The following is a 17577-nucleotide window of genomic DNA, read 5'->3' as shown; positions in this document are numbered from 1 at the left end:
GCATGCTGGTCCGTCCACAGAACGATAATGACTGAGATGTGGAGGAGAGAACAGCAAGTTGCAATGGGAGTGACTACCAGGAGGCCTGATCTCATGACCCGACAGTGAACAAGGCCTGTACGGGCTGTCTTTGGCTGCTCCCACTTTGGAAGAGGAGCCCAAAGAACAGCGGCGTAGAGCTGTAATTTCATGTTTTCTTTTTTCAGTTATTTTCAGAATTAAAATAATGTATATTTAAAAATGTGTTCTGTGATACTTCACCTTTGCCGAGATAATGAACTGTTGACAAGTAAAGTAAGAATATTAATGATGGAGCAATAGGGTAACAAGTAACTTTCCCTTACTGATAGATCAGTTTAAAAAAAGAATCCTATAATTTTATTGCTATTTTTCCACTCTTTGTTTACCTGATGACATTCAGAATCTTTAAAACAGAAACCTTAGGATATAGTTAACAAGAATGGCTAAGCAAAAAGCGGCAAAGCTACCTTTTCTAAAAGATTGTATGCATGTGAAATGAAGGTTTACCCTGCAGTTTTTTAGTTGCATTTAACATTAATCAGAATACAGTAGTATGGTAATTGTATGCTAATTATCTGTACTAGTTAAGCATTTGTAATGGCTAAAATGGTTTAGCGTTTGATTGTCATACCAGTTTTCACTGTTTTGTCTAACTTAATGTAGCCTTTTTTATTTTCAGAAACTGGATTACATTACATACTTATCTACATTTGATCAGCTTTTTGATATTCCAAAGGAAAGAAAAAATGCAGACTACAAAAGGTGAGTGTGAAGGAGGCTGTAATTTGTTCTGTGGGTCAGAATACAAGCAAAGGCATCCTTAAGCAATGTGAATTTTATGCAGTTTATTTTTTAATTATGATGTTTTTTTTGTGGCATTCTCACAAAACAGTAACAGACTGCTACATAAGTAGCTGCCTGGAAATATTTATTTCTTACACGTCTCTTGGGGTAAAATAAACAGTGGGATCCACTGAATCACCCACGTGATCAACTGATTCTCCAGGCTAGATAAATCCAGTTACGTTCTTGTAATCTTTCAGTTCCCTATGGATGGTTCCTACTCGAATCCCGATGCCTCTTTACTAATTAGCCTGCAAGTAGATGTATTGATTAAGAAGATAAAACATGAAAGGTCGAGAATCTGACACTGCTTCTAATGGGAGTTTTCTGTTCTTACCCTGCATCTTCATCAATTTAATATGGTTTTGAACTCTGGTCTTGGCACCTTTAATTACCAACACACTCTACAACTCACCCCCCCCCCCCCCACACACACACACTTCTAACTACTGACTTTTCCTGATCTTTTTGTCTCTTTTCTGTTACTCTATTACTTTATCTTTTCTCTTTCCCTATCAGGGACCTGTGGTCAGCTACCTGCAAACTACCTCCCATTTGCAAGGCTCCTTCCTCATTGTCTCTATTGTTACCTATTTTCCATTTCCATTCCTCCTTTTCCTGAGTGGTTTGAGTCAGCTTTAGTACGACATAAAGCACTATACAAAAGCCAATATAGCGTACACTTTGCTGAGCTTCGCCAGAAAAAGTAAAGCAAGGCTCCTGTAGATGCAAAACAAGAAGGATGTAGTGAATTTTGCTGTCACAAGAAAAGTCCCAAACAGACTATTCCACACGCTCTAAATTGAACCTGAGAAACATGTGCGCTGCATATAATTTGTGTTGGAGCAGTCTCAGACTTCCTTCAAAATCTTGCACCTCACTGCAATGCTTTCAGAGACCTCAGATCAGCAAACTCTCACTCCATCCACCAACGAAAGGGCAAATTATAAACGCTTGAGGACAGATTAAGCCTAAATCTGCAGGATTCTAAGGGTACAACTAAGAACAGACTCCATGCATCACCAGTTGAAAAAAAACCTCCGACAGCGGAACTATCTGGGGATGCTTTGCAAAAACTTCAGCCTTCACAAGAAATTCTTTAGTTACTGTTCTATCCACTGACCCAAGACATTCCTGTAGACCAAATGTGTAAACACCATACTATTTCTAAATAATACTACCTGCAACCAAGCACACTGAAGTAGCTAGAATGGAACATATGTGACCTATACAAGACTACCCAATAAATAAACAACTTGCAGTATCTTGCAAAGATAGTTTTTTTTATTTTAACATTATCATTATTATTGTTTAAGCAAACGGCTTCAGTGCCTAGTCCACCGATACGTTTTTGTAGATCCAGACACAACACAAGTTCTGATGAATGGTAAACGTATTGACAAAGTCAAAAAAAAAATTGAATGTTGCAAAAGTCTTTTTATTAGCCTGCTTTGTTTCTGCATAAATCAAAATAAAGGCAAACGTTTCAAATTCTTAGACTTATCCACTTCTGGTAAACAACAATAACAAACATAAACAGGTTTCATTCACTCTCATATAGTCTTAAGAAGAGCCAGAGACTATCCATGTTTTAAAGCATGCTCACTGACAAAGAAGTGAATCACATCATCAGCTTGAGAAAAAAACAAAAGACTTCTAAGGGGTTCTGTCTGTTATGAAAGACCTGGTATCGTCAACCTGCCCCTGAAACATGCCTCACCATGAGCCTCAGGGGTCTTTCTAGGATCTGCTGGTCGACTGCCCTGACAATCCTTAAGAATGTAGCAAAAACAGGACGGAGTGCAGAAACATTTCAACCACTCACCCCCAGCCAAGATCTGTGTTTAATTCATCCTTCTTTTGCTCACTATGGCACCCCAGCCGTATGCAAATCAGTCTTGAGCCTGTTCTTCATGGGAACAGTCAGCCCGAACAGCCAGGGCAGATCCTCCCTGGACCGGAAACCAGCATCTTGGGACCAGTTTCAGGGTATCAACCCTCATTAGCTAGGCTAGCTTGAATCCCGGGGCACAGCGAGCAAGGGACCCACGTCTGGGCATACCCATGGCCACTTAGGGTGAACATAGCCTGACAGTTCGACATGGACTGTTCCCATGGGAAGCAGGGTCAAGGCTGATTTGCATATGGCTGGGTCTAAACTGGAATGGCATGGTGTGCAAAAAAAACTATGGATTTAGGCCCAGATCTCTGTACTGGGGGTGGATGTTTAACATTTTTCCGCATTATGTCCATCAATAGTTTTTTTGTAATCTTTAAGAATGCTCAAACTCTGGGGGAGAAGAACCTGTAAGTCCCAAGAAAGCTCCAGATGAACTGGAATCCCTACTTGAACTCTCCAGAATGGCGTCACTAGGACAACATCTGTTTCATGCCTTCTTACTTGGGTTGCCATCATCATGGCAAAGGATGTAAAGGCGTAATTGGCATGCCTTCTCCAATTGTGGAGAATTGCGTCCACTGCCAGGACCCTGGATACAGACATCAATTGAAGTATTCTCAGGTGCTGATTCAGACGAGTGGCAAAGAGGTCCATTTTGCATGGGTCTCACCTGGCAACCATTCTCTGGAAGACCAGTGGATCCAGTTTCCAGTCATTGGCGTTCCCCAGTCTCTGGAGTTCCAGACCACCACAATAATCGACAAGTCTGGAAGGTACACTACAACCACCAAAAGTGCCAGATTTCCGTTAGCAGTACTGCTCATACCTTGGATTTGGTACCTCGTAGGTGTCCCTTTAAAGCGATCCAGTCAAGAAGTGGTTCTGATGAAGAGGATGAAGAGATGCTGTGCGTTTTCTTGGGGCCACCCTGGGATCCACGTACTTCAGGGTCGACTCCGGCCCCAGGACTGGGTGCAGCACGGGAGTTCATTGCAGGTCCACTTGCTACTGGTCAGCCGCTCTCCGTTACAGCAGTCAGGAGTCGCTTACAGGTAAACAAGTCTATTTCCTCCGGGGACCAGATGTAGGAAGGTGTCCCTTTCTGTCATGTTCACCCCCCCTTTTTGCTACTGGTACTGATGTTTTTTGACTGATGTTCACTGGGTTCCTGCTAACCAGGCCCCAGTGCTTTTTCCCTAAAACAAAGTAAAATAGTATAATTGTAACACAATTGGCCCACACTTAGGCACCCCTGTAAGTCCCTAGTAAGTGGTACGCCAGGTACCTAGGGCATGGGTACCAAAGAGGATTCCCAAAGGCTGAAGCATGTATTATGCCATCCTATAGGACCCCCATACAAATAGCATGCAGCCTGCCATTGCATATTGCGTGCTTCGAAGCAAACCGAGTGAAAACCTGACATGGCATACTCACTGCATGTAATCTATGTAAGTCACCCATTCGTCGGTCTTTCTAGCCCTAAGGCAAGGTGCATTATATTACATATGAAGGCATATCCTCATGAACAGATTGCCCCTGTGCTGTCTCGTTCAATTACTAGATGGTGCAGGGAAGCCATCTTAAGTGTTTGTACTGGGCACTGGTCATTACGAGTTCCCCAGCTACATGATGGCTTTACTAAATAGTGTGTTTGATATCAAACACCTTGTCTTAATAAATCTGTACTGTTGCCATTACAAGATTTATTATGACATGCTCTTATTATGACATGCTCCCTGATGACACTTTAGAGTTGCCCCATGAAAAACCTACCATTATCTACTGTGCTGGCTGACTGGTATTGTCCAGCCTAACGCTACAGACGTATTTCTGACCTCCTGCAGGTGAGAGCCCATGCTGACTGAGGCCAGAAACAATGCCAGCTCTGGAGGAAGGTGTTCACACCTCCTCCAGCAGGATGACTAGTGATTCACCATATCAAGGCCAGTGACTTTAAAGCCCCTGCCGCCTTTGATATGCGTATTCATTAGAACTTCATTCCGCATCCTCCTAGATTAGTAAACATACCCATCAAAGTCATGGATATATTGAAGACATAAATATAGTTCTTAATCAAAGGTATCAATCCTTGTACAAGAATACACAAGTCATTTGTCTCTCTTCCCGAGAACGAAGACAACACAAAAGTCCAATTGATCCTCCAATTTATTTTCACTGTTGGTTTAATCTTTATATTGGTACTTCCAGCATAGGTCAGCCAACATGTGTTTCGTCTTTAGAGACTTTTTCAAGGCTGGAATGTAAATATAGTACATGTTGTTTTTGTTCATACAAGATGGTGGTAAAAATACAAATGCTTGTCCGTTCATTCTCTTGACAAAACTAAAAGCCACTTTATTAGATATTAAATGCCGTAAATAATTTAACCTGTTTCATATTAGGAAAAAACTGTAGGGTTAATTCCAGAAAGTAAGAATATCCTTCCAATGAGATAAAAAGAAAAAGCACAGATATTGTTCACTTAACCCAAAGTTTCTCCGAAAGGAAAAAGGTCTGACAGACACCAATTATTGTAATATGAAACTGTTTCAATTATTTACGGCATTTAATATCTATAAAAATGGCTGTTAGTGTGCTGCAGATAGTCAGGAGAGGCTAACAAAGGTTTGGGCAACAAAATGAAGACTTTTTAAAGTCTGATTTAATATAACAAATCGATAACTTTGGGTAATATTTTTGGTGGTCCCAAGTAAGAGTTAGCACTTAACACAGTGGCTAGTGAGACTCATTGTTAGCCAATTAGACCACCGGCCTGGTGGGCTACCAAAGCTTTCCCTCTCACATGTGATAATTAAGAAAATGGTGATTTCAAGTGAATTGAAATATTTACCCTGGGTCACATAATTTGTAAAACATTTTATGGTCAAGAACATTACAATTAGGTTGAGTAGATTTAAGTCAGTAGACTTGCAGGTCTTGAAACCTTTTAATGATTTTTCGAGGCCGGACACGAGGCTACATTGCCGTCCATTATTCTATGCACCAAAAGTTTACTCTCATCCTTTGTACTAAGCCATGCCAAAAGCTTATTAACCTTATCTCCTCTTTTTTGTTTGTTTTGTTAGCGCAAACTAGACCCGGCGGTATTGGAGCACTTAACATGAGCACCAGTTACGTTCCAGATGGACACATTAATTTTTGTTAGGCATGGGGAGATTAAGTGATTTCCCCAGAATCACAGACTGTTGAGCGTCCCTGCCGAGACTCGAACCCGGATCCCCAGCTCCAAAGTCGACCGCCCTAGCCATTAGGCCGCATTCTCTCCCCCACTTCATATGTTCTCCTTTATGCACTAAGATACAGCGCCTTTTTTGTTAGCAGCACTTGCACAACGACTCCTTGCTGTAAGTTGGCTGCTCACTAGCAGAACGTAATCCGTAGCGTACTCCTTTGATACCGTCAGGAGTTCATCCTCTAACTCTGTGCCTGATACAGATTGGATTATTCTTTCTTTACCATAACACTGGACATAACCTGTCCTCTGCCCACTGATTTAAATGCTTCCCATATTGTCCTTGTAAAGTCCTGGCTCCATACCATCTCCTATAAGTTGTTTCTGTCAGGGTGTCTGATAAGCGCTGTATTGTGGCTCGCGCTATCTTTTAACTGCCCTATTTTGTATCTTTGTTGATTTTTTTTTACATTTTCCCTGTTTTTATCTTACTGCTGGGACCCCCCTCGCCCCTTACCGCACATAATTGAGTATTACCACCGCTCTTTTGCGGATCCGGGTTCCGGGGCTTCCGGGTCACGTGACACGGGACGACGCCATACTGGGAAGGCATTTCCCTTCTTGGGGGTTAGCGCTCTAGCGTTGCTCGCCGCCGCGCACCTACTTAAGGTGAGCTGGGACACGGGGTCAGCCTGGAGAAGGTGACCACCGCGCTTGCAGCGTTATTAGGACAAGCGCTGTATTGTGGCTCGCGCTATCTTTTAACTGCCCTATTTTGTATCTTTGTTGATTTTTTTTTACATTTTCCCTGTTTTTATCCTGCTGCTGGGACCCCCCTCGCCCCTTACCGCACATAATTGAGTATTACCACCGCTCTTTTGCGGATCCGGGTTCCGGGGCTTCTGGGTCACGTGACACGGGACGACGCCATACTGGGAAGGCATTTCCCTTCTTGGGGGTTAGCGCTCTAGCGTTGCTCGCCGCCGAGCACCTACTTAATGCTCGCTTGAAGCCAAGCGGTCACGCCTTCCCTATGCCTGAGTCTCGCCAGAGTCCTGCCCGTCTGCGCCCGTCAGCGCTAAGGCAGGGCTAGGGCAGGGCACTCGGGTCGTTTGAGGATGATAGCTGCAGGAGACCTGCGTCGGCTGCGTAGTGGGGTAGATGGTTGCCATCATGGTGCCTTGGATCCATTAAGTGGACCATATCAATGTCCTACTTGTTCTTTCAAATTATTGACACCACTGCCTATAGTGAGTCGCCAACCCATAGTCTGTAGGGCTCATGAGCCTGACTCTGTTTCGAGTTCAGTCACTCACCCTGCCCTCAACATTTTTCACTTGAATGTGCGATCATTGGCCTCTCACTCTCATGAAGTATTTTCTTTGATTTCTGATGAGAATCCAGACATCTTTTTCTTTACTGAGACCTGGCTTCATGACCAATCAATGGCGGTTATAAATCTAGCTCTCCCAGTGGGATATAGTATGCATTCGCTCCATCGTCACGCTAGGGGCGGCGGCATTGCGGTTGCAGTTAAAACCTGCTATCCGTGTGCCTGGAATCCAACCACTATAGCTGGATGTGAGAGCGCGCATTTTAACATAACTGTAAATCCTCATTTTACCTTCTCAGGATTATTAATTTACAGGCCTCCTGGTCCCGAGAGCGCTTTCTGTCTCAGTCTTTTGGAGGTGATCTCCTCTATTGTCATGAAAACAGCCAATTTTACGATCATTGGAGATCTTAATTTGCATATGGATGCGCCATTTTCCAATTCGGTGCACAGTTGTTTGGCTGATCTGGAAGCTTTTCATTTATTCCAATTGGTAGAATCACCTACTCATACTGGTGGACATCTGCTTGACCCCTTTGTGACGAATATCTCGACGAATATTTCAGTGCTCCAGCCCAAGCCTATGGCCTGGACCGATCATTATTTGATCGAAGCTCGCATTGTCACTAATATTCCTCCCTCTAGGAATAATACTCCTGACATTCTCAAACGTCCCTGGAGAAACCTGAACCTAGAGCATTTTCACCATCTTTTGATGAAGCACCATCCTCTTCCTCCTAAAGAAGTCTCTCTTGGTTACGACAGCTTCTGTAAGTGGTTGGACCACTCATTGGATATTCTCATACCTGCTAGGTGGAGTAAGACTAGATCTAGCCCCTCCAGTCCTTGGTACAATGAATCCCTTAAACTGATGAAATCCTCTTGTAAAAAGGCAGAACGCGCTTGGCGCAGAACCTATGATGCTGACCTTAAATCAGCATATAGGACCTGCACCAGACTGTACCATCGGGCCATATGTACAGCTAGGGCAGCCTTCTACTCCCAGGAGATTAAGAACAGCACGAACCCGACTAAGGTTATCTTTAGGGTTTGTAAAGACCTCACTAGCAGAAAGATTGCCACCACTATGCCAGCTTCCATGGGCCATTGTGAGGATTTAGCCTCGTTCTTTGTTGGAAAGGTCGATGCCATCTACAGGTCATTCTCACATCTTTCCGTCACTGAGAATATCAGTGCCCCATTGACCTCTAAGCGGCTACAGGCTATTCCCAGCCCTACTCAAGAGGAGTTTAAAGCCTTGACAATTAAAGTTAAATCTGGGTCACCTGATGACCCTATGAAGCCTACTCAGTTTCGGGAATGTGCTGAGTGCTGTTTTCCGGCTATGCATAGCCTTATCAATCTCTCTTTTAGTACTGGCAGTGTTCCCACGGCTTGGAAGCAGGCGATCGTCATACCTATTCTCAAAAAACCCTCCCTTGACCCTGCAAAATTAGAACACTACCGCCCCATCTCCCTCCTCCCGTGGATGGCTAAATTAGCGGAGGCTCACGTGAATTGCATTCTCTCCTCTCATTTGCAGGAAGCCAATATATTGGATAAATCTCAGAATGGTTTTCGCGCGGGTCACAGTACTGAGACTGCTCTTCTGGTGGTGGTGGAGCATATTAGGAAACTGCTGGACCGGGGTCAGACGGCGGCACTGATCCTACTGGATCTCAGTGCCGCCTTTGACACGGTCTCCCACCACATCCTTTTGCAGCGTCTTGGGGAAGCAGGAGTTGGAGAGATGGCCCTTGAATGGTTTCGCTCCTTTCTTACGGACCGAACCTTCAAGGTATCCTTACCGCCCTATGTCTCTGCCCCCCCGTCCCATTCCTCAGGGTGTTCCGCAGGGTTCGGCTCTCAGCCCTACCTTATTCAACATGTATGTTCAGCCACTGGCGGAGGTAGCCCGCAGTTTTGGTCTCACCATGGTGTCATACGCCGATGACACGCAGCTGGCGGTGGCACTGAATGGTGACTCCACTATGGATGCCTCGACCTTTCAGTTAGCTCTTAAGTCAGTGGCTGGCTGGTTGGCGGAAAATAGACTCCAACTTAACGCCTCTAAGACCGAGGTTATCATCTTTGGTGAGGATACCGGGCTATGGGGAGACAATTGGTGGCCATTGGAGTTGGGTCCTGTTCCCATTCCTGTAGCTGAAGTCAGAAATATGGGCGTATGGATTGACAAACTCTTTCACCCCCCACACTAAACGTGTAGCTGGCACCTGTTTTGGCGCCTTGCAGTGCCTTCGGCCCATTTTTAAATTCTTCGACTCAGTCACCAGACAGATCATTGTACAAGCTCTGGTTCTTACCAGACTGGATTATGCCAGCTCTCTGCTTCTGGGAGTTAATCAGGCAGAACTAACCCGCCTTCAGCGGGTACAAAATGCTGCGGCCAGAATGCTGGTCGGTCTTCCCAGGTTTGCTTCTGTTCATCATACCATCCAAGACCTCCACTGGCTTCCAGTAGGCCAGAGAATCAGGTTTAAAGCTCTCTGTGTAACTTTTAAAATTCTCAAGTTAGCTTCTCCTCCCATTCTCACCCAGACTATTCTCCATTACGTTCCCTCTAGATCCCTCCGATCTGCAGGGTCCAATTTAGCTATCGTCCCGCGTTTTAAGAAAGCGCGTATAGGTGGTCGTTCCTTTTCGGTGTTGGCAGCCACCCTTTGGAACTCACTGCCTCCCTCTCTCCGTGCAATTCCGGACCTGCTTCTTTTCAGGAAGTCTTTGAAAACCTTCCTATTCTCTAAAGCCTAGTCTGCTCCGCTCTAGTTATTGCTGTGGTGTTGTGTTTTCCATCTCCAAAGCGCCAGGACGCCTCTTTGCTGCGGCAGCTGCGCGCTATACAAATTTAAATAACATAACATAACATATGGACCGATCCTACATTTTGATGCCTTCCTGCCATCGTTTGCCTTCATCCAGCAACCCTTTTAAAAGAAGAGAGTGGTTGAATATACTGTGACCAGAAAGGGAGCTCCCCTGAATGTGTACGCGTTATCTTGAGAGAGTAGTCCAATCTGGATAAGGAGTTAAGTGGACTGGAATGAAAAGAGAACCAATGTCCTCCAAATGGTGTATCCTCTATCTGCCAGTCCTAACTCATCCACAGATCCATCCGTTCTTTAATGCCTTCTTTCATTAATAATAAAGAAGATCACTATTCAAAGTAAGGGCCACACTTTAAAACTCTCCCTTGTGTTTCTTTCTTTTCTGTTTATGTGAGTCCTAACTGCAAATACACTGTATCTTATCTGTTATCCGGGATAGATGGTTTTGTCTCTGCCATTTCTGTGATTTTGTTTTTTCCTGAAGCTATTGGTTGATCAATTTCTCTCTTACAACTGTCCTAATTTGTCCATTTTAGGATGATACTTATTAAGTGGTGCTTATCCTTTACCCTGGTGAAGACAACCCCTTCCCCGACCACCCCACCACACTCTTTGATTCTTTCTAGGTATCTGCTTACCTATTTCTTAAATCTAAACTCCCTTGTGTTGAATATCTTACTGTTGTTTTCACTCTTCATACTTTGTTACAAGCACTGCGTTGTTTTTCTGTGTCCCAGAGGCACTGTTCTCTGTTCAAATTATACAACAGTTGGACATACAATATAAAATAATTCTGCTTTATTGTTGTCCTGCCTCCCTCTTTTATATTAGGGAGTATTGCTTGCAAGGTTTTCATCAATTAAACAGTGTATGTATTATTTTCTTTCAATTTTGCTTATGCCTCTAACTTATAAAACGTGTTTTAATTTACCCCCAAATGAACCATTCTGCTTTCTCGTTCAGTTGAAGTTTCAGTGATACCACAGGCAGTAAAAAGTCACGATTCAACAGAAGTATTCTCTTTTCTCTTTCCAGTTGCAGAGTTTTCGCAATGTTTCTTAACATGCGGTCTGTGTAGTTATCTGACCACTTTTTAAACATTAATGTTTCTGCAAATGTATTTGTTGATATTCATGAAATCTCGTTACACAATACAGATATCTTGAAATGCTTCTGGAATACCTTCAAGATTATACTGACAAGGTGAAGCCTTTATTGGACCAAAATGAACTTTTTGGCAAGATTCAGAGCGAATTTGAGAAGAAGTGGGAAAGTGGAACGTTTCCTGGCTGGCCAGTAAGCAAATCTGTTTCTAGAATTATTATACTCAATATATGTAACTATATGTTTGCATATTTGAAACCCCTGAAATGTTTCCCAAAGTTTGGATACTTTTTAGTCTCCCCGTGTTTGATGGGTTATGAATAGCAACAATACAGCAGTCTCCTTGTTGGCATTTGAATGAAACCCGTTTGGGTAATATTGGCTTTTATCAGGGCTTCAGTCAGAAGTTCATTTAGTGATACGCTTTGCTTAAGAAATCCCAGACCAACATTTTAACATTCTTTTTTTTCATAAAGTAAAATATTTTTCATTAACTTTTGCACAGCGAACCAGTATGTTTATTATGTATGCATCCCATTCTGTATTATCCTTAGGTCACCCAAACAGTTCCCCACTGTAAAAAATTGGATTATTATTTTGAGTAGAGGACTACCCATCTCAAAGAATAATTAAAACACTTGCAGGACAAGCTTTTTAAAGTCACTAAGTTAAAATGAGCCCACCCACTGATAGTTATTACGTACCAAAACAATACTGATGTTGAAATGCAAAAAAATGAAAATCTCAAACCATATTTCAGTTGAGTAAGATGTATCAATCAAAATGACACCAAGAGAACAAAAATGTAATAAAGGGAACCAAAGATATGCGTTTAAAAGTGTTTATGTGTACATGTTTCAGGAAGCAGATTCAGTCCTCTTCTGATCTTTCTCCGGTTCAGGAGTGTTCTGATGTGAGTGCTTGGTAATGCAATATGTATGCCTGGCATGAGCTAAGCTAGTGGGTGGCTGGGAATGACAACTGGGCGCGCACTAACCAATGGAGTAAAAGTTCCCGGGACCAGCCCTAACCCTCAGGATGGGGAAAGTCTTCGGCCACACTAAATGTGGGCTCTGAGGGATGGGGGTGTTTCTGAGGGTTGTACTATGATAATCCTAGTGTTTTTCCACATTTAACACCAAAATTCAGTTTGATGCAGCCACGGTACCCCCAATAAATCCAGAGACAAGTCTGGTAGAACAGAGTTTTCTAGCCACCAGACAGTGGATACACAAGAATTGTTTTGACACCCCATGATCCTTCCTTTCAAGTGTGCCACACTGTTTTATGTAAACCCAGCAGACTTGTTAAGCAGATTTTGACATTCAAGCAGGATTTTACATTAATGTGAAAAAGGATACGCTCAGTCCCACCCTGCATATTCTGTCTTATTTAGGGGAGCCATCTCTGCCCATTCAGGTCCGCCAATTGTTTGCTGCTGGAAGGCACTTTTTTTTATTATTGGCTGGTAGAAGTGCGAGAGCAAATTCAAATCTAGCCTCCAGGAAATTTTATCAGGGAAATTGTAACTTTTTAAAATTTACTTTTCGCTAATATTTAATAAAACTTCGACTTAACCTTTGAATTCGATTTTTAATAACTATTAAATAATAGTAGGTTAATTATTTTCATAGCTAGTCCCATTCCTGAGATACGGTACTAGTATTTTAATCTGTACTTTTGAATTGGATTTTTAATAACTATTAAATTATAGTTGGTTAATTATTTTCATAGCTAGTCCCATTCCTGAGATACGGTACTAGTATTTTATTCTGTACTGTTTTTTCACAAGGGACAGCTAAGCCTGTCACAGCGAAAAACAGCTTTTAGGTGCTAGTGACTGAAAGGTCATGTTAATAAATTTCTACATGCCCAACTTTTAAATACCTTGCACATTGTCCTGTGGGCTACTAGGCTTACATAGGGGGCGACTAATATTTAAAATGGAGGTTTCTTTACCAGACAAAAGGGTTTATTTTGATGGGCCATATTGCCGTTTTTATGCTGCTACAGTCAGGCTTTAGAGGTAAGCCTGAATCCACGTTTTCACTGTCACTGTAGTTGATAGCACAATAAGTGCTTTAGTCCTATTGTGGTAATTAACTTTCAAGTCCTGGGTACATTTTGAACCATGTACTAGGGGACATCTAGGTAAGTTAAATATACCAATTAGGAATATGCCAGTTTGGCCATGTTTAAAGGAGCAAAGGCACTTCACAACTGGTTAGCTGGGGTAAAGTGTACAAAGTTCTATAACCAGCAAAATATTAGAAATACAGGGTGACCACACAGAAAAGTTGGATTTCCTACACTCATTTGCAATCAAAACATGTATAGAATATTGCTAGTATTAGAGTAATGAGGCCAACCACATAGAGAAGGCACTGAGAAAAACTAATGCCAAAGGGGAATTTATTAGATGACATAATTACAAGCCTTGACCCGTCCTCCTTCACTCACCACTTGAAATATTGGTTTCTCTAAAACATTTGAATAATAATACAGATTAATTTTAACTAAAAAAGCAAGTTTATTAGGATAAGAGAACTGGTAAAAGCACACAAACTTTAGAAAAAGGAACTACAAAATCATAAAAAAATACCTATTGGAAAAACAAGAAAAAGTCAATAGATTATCCCATAGCTGACAAAAGAAATACTTTAAAACTGTCCCACTGAAAGCATCAAATGGATTTGTGAATAAGACACAGAATAAGCAAATTACTTTGATGGACTGAGCATGAAAACGCCAAAGACGACAATAACCAAGACCTAGTGGTGTGGGGCACAAGTCTTTTGTGAACTAGGGGTGAGCATGCTGAATATGAGACAAACATAATAAACTTTGAGTTTTTAACTCTATAAACTGTGATGTTAATAATGATAAAATATCATGTGTGGCAAATGTACTCAAACGCATTTATTTATTTAAAAACAAATGTTGGTGAGGGACTCCTGAAAAGGGCGAAGACGGGGTTCCATGACACCTAACAATTGAGATCTATGAAGATTTTTTTTTATCCTGCACAGAGACCAGAGATTTCCTCAGAAGTGTACAGGGCTCAGTGTAGATCCAAAGTGCTCTATTTGTGGCAGTGTGGCCGAGCAGCCTTAGGCCTAACACAGAGGAGTGTAAGACATTTGTTATGCACACAGTATTAATAAATGACACACGACTCAAAGAGGAGATCCACACCAATTTTAGAAAAATAAGCTTTTTTTCAAGTTTTATTTTAAGACCAAGATGTACGCAGCAAGGTGAGTACGTTTTTCAGGAAAAATATTTTACTCTTTAAAAATGTGGACAACTAGTGCAATTTTCAGGTAGTGCCATGTTTACCAATGGAGGAAAACAAGAATGCAGTTTTTCAACTAGGTACATGACTTACAGATCCAGTCTTCAACTATCTAATGGGGAGCATGAGAGGGAATATAACCAGGTGGCCCTCCACTCACAAATTACATAAAAAATAACCTGATTTTAAAGAACACATTGTAGTCTTTATAAAGGTGGGTATTATATACTCCTAGATATGGCTCTGCTAAATTATCTAGTCATTCCCACCTCAAAGTGTTCCTCATCTAAATCTTATCTACCATCCACCGCTATTCTCACACCCACCGAAGGAAAATTGTGAGAGAAGTCAGAAAGTGCCTCAAGTAAGCAGCATCCATGGAGCTACTGGTTGGTAATCACCAGTTTCTCGTTCTGTCATCATCTGCAACTTTCTTGACAGAAAAGAAAGCCTTGTGACCTAACTCTTAGGCTTGTGTGAAGAGGTGAAATAATAACTGTAAATGATGGTGTCATCTATCAAACGTCTAAGCCCCGTAATGTGAAAAGCGGTGAATAGATCTGATTAAAAATGAGTTGTGAACAACTATTGCACACATTCTTTATTTTAATAGTGTCCACACCCAGTTAAAAGGAACGGCATGTTTAGACCATTTGAACTTGAATGGCTGACATGTTTCATTGCTGAAAGTTTTTGGCAAATTCATCAGGGCAAGGGTACGCATCTCCTCCTCACTGATGCTATGGATCGCGTGGTTGCCAGGTGGACTCCTACCAGCAACTCACGAGGGGGCTTTGAAAGTTAACCTCCCCGTAGGATACAGTGCAGCAAAAAAGGCAATGTACTGCCATGCTGACAGAGGTGGACATGACTAGATAATTTAGCAGAGCCATACCTAGCAGTACATAATACCGGCCTAACAAACTTTATAAAGACTACAATGTGTTCTTTATAACAAGGTTAATTTTGTATGAAGGTTCAGATTGGCACCGAAACTGCACCACCAGCGGCACAGGGGCGGCTGGGTGCAGAGGTCAGATTCCGGGGTCCAGTGCTAATCTTAACCAATGGAGACTGGGGAAGCTCGAAGATGCGCTGCTCACAGGTTAGTTAAGCAGTGTCGGGGCTCAATCTCCTGGAGTTAAGGTAGGTACATGGGTGGGCCACAAGGCAGTACCAAACTTAAACCCTTAGAGGCAGCCGGGTGCAGAGTGCCAACACAGTGTCAGGGGCCCATTGTTAACCCATTGAAGAAAGGCTGCAGGTTCAGGCCAGGAAGTTGGCCGAAGAAAATCCTCAGCTGCCCAGGTATGTAGAGATGCTAGGAGACGTAGGGACACCACCACTCAAGCAGGGGCAGGGGTGTCCTTTGGCCTCGGTAAAATAGCTTACCGAGCATGTCGCGGTCAGGAGGAGTCTTCGAGTTAAGGCTGCTGGTGTCGAGGTGGAGTCCGGCAGGGGTCAGCCCACGGTGGACTCTTGATCAGAATCGCTGGGGATCCTTCATAGGAATGGTGGGACACTTGGACTCCGGGCGTCGAGTGCAGAGGTGGGTCTGGCGTTGGCTTCACAGTTCCTCAAGGCAGAATTCTTTACTCCTCAAATTTGGATTCTTCTGGACAGGTCCGCTGTCCACGGGAGATTAGGAGTCTTTTTAGAAGGCAGTCAGTCCTCCCCGTGTTCTGGAGGTCGATGGGCTGCGGGACGAGTCACTCTTCTTCTCTTCTTCAGTAGGGTCTTTGAGGGTTGCAGACAGGCCAGTAGGGCTGGGCCAACTCAGTGGATGTCTTCAGTCTTCACAGCTCTTCCATGTCCTCTCTCTTCATAGGTCGTCTCAATATGATTTCAGGGTCTGGGGAAGCCACCTGAATACTAGATTTAAGGGCTGTACAGGGGAGTAACAGGTAGGGGCCAATGGGTTCCTTACCCGGAGTGTCTATACCCACTACTATGCCACCCTCCTGTGGGAGGGGTGCATAGTCCTAATCCTGGATAAGTCCCACCATCTCGAAGATAGTGGGCACTGAAAAATGTGCCTAACTTCGCCTCCAGCACCTGAGGGGTGGTGTTGGTAAAAGGGGGCACTCCTCCTACTCTATCTTGGTTTTCCCACCTGTGCTTCTGCCAAAAGTGGGGGTTCGAACCTGGGGCTTCCATCTGCTGCTAGTAGCAGAGGCTAGGATCCCATTACAAGGGTGACAAGACCTTTGAAGCACTCCTCTCGAGCACTGGGCTCATCCTAGGGGAGGTGGTGTGACACCTCCGCCCAGGATGTGCTTTGTTTCTGGCCTCAGAACAGGGGCTCTTGACCCAAGGGTCCAGAAACATGTCTGGTGGTGGTGGGCTGCCTAAAGCCAGTCAGAGGCCACAACAGAGTTGGTAGGTTTTGAGGGTGGAAGTCTGGGCTCCCACAGCCCTGAAAACTACTTCCTGCCAACGTAAGAAGGATGATCAAGACGCTGTGCAGCGAAGCCTGAAGGTGCCTACTGACTTGGCTCCAGCCCTACCGGCTTATCACTAGCTTCAAAGACCCAGTAAAAGAAGACCATGCCTGTCCTGCAGCAAGCGACTTCCAGAACCGGAGGAAGACTGCCTGCATTTCTACAAGGACCAGAGACTCCCGAGGACAGTGGATCTGTCCCCAAAAAACCTACACAAAAGACTCCAATGCCCTCCGGAACCGCAATTCCTGCTCACTCTCCACCCAACACCTCCGCCCTGTGTCCAGGTGGCCCACCGATCCAGAACAGGTCCCCCAGCGATCCTGACCTTGTCCAGCCTTGGCAGATCCCAGCTGGACTCCACGACGATGTCTGCAGCCTAAATCCAGAGGCTCCCCTTGACTGCAACCAGCTCCAGTAAGCAGAATCCGACGTCCAAGGACGCCTCTGCACCCGAAGCCACTGGGTCTTGGTGAGCTGATCCAATGGTGCCCCTATGACCCTCTACATCCCAGCTTACCTATGCTGCCACTGTTTTTCCTCCTGCAGCCTCCGGTGTGATGTCTGCAGCCTGTAGGAAGCTGGCTCTGTATATACTATA

At 43.7% G+C, this 17577-nt stretch overlaps 1 protein-coding gene across 1 annotated transcript in view; it reads left to right on the top strand.

Annotated features, from left to right (window-relative positions):
* Positions 1-17577, top strand: part of SF3A3 (splicing factor 3a subunit 3) — a 187406-nt gene that overhangs the window by 56380 nt on the left and 113449 nt on the right. The window contains exons 7-8 of the mRNA XM_085647872.1: positions 701-783; positions 11294-11432. Of these exons, the coding sequence (XP_085503998.1) occupies positions 701-783; positions 11294-11432 (222 nt within the window). The remainder of the gene's footprint in view (positions 1-700; positions 784-11293; positions 11433-17577) is intronic.

Source organism: Triturus cristatus, chromosome 3_2, assembly GCF_964204655.1.
Source record: "Triturus cristatus chromosome 3_2, aTriCri1.1, whole genome shotgun sequence".
Taxonomy (NCBI): domain Eukaryota; kingdom Metazoa; phylum Chordata; class Amphibia; order Caudata; family Salamandridae; genus Triturus; species Triturus cristatus.
Note: the sequence above shows the minus strand (reverse complement) of the source record. Positions and strands in the feature narration are given on the sequence as shown.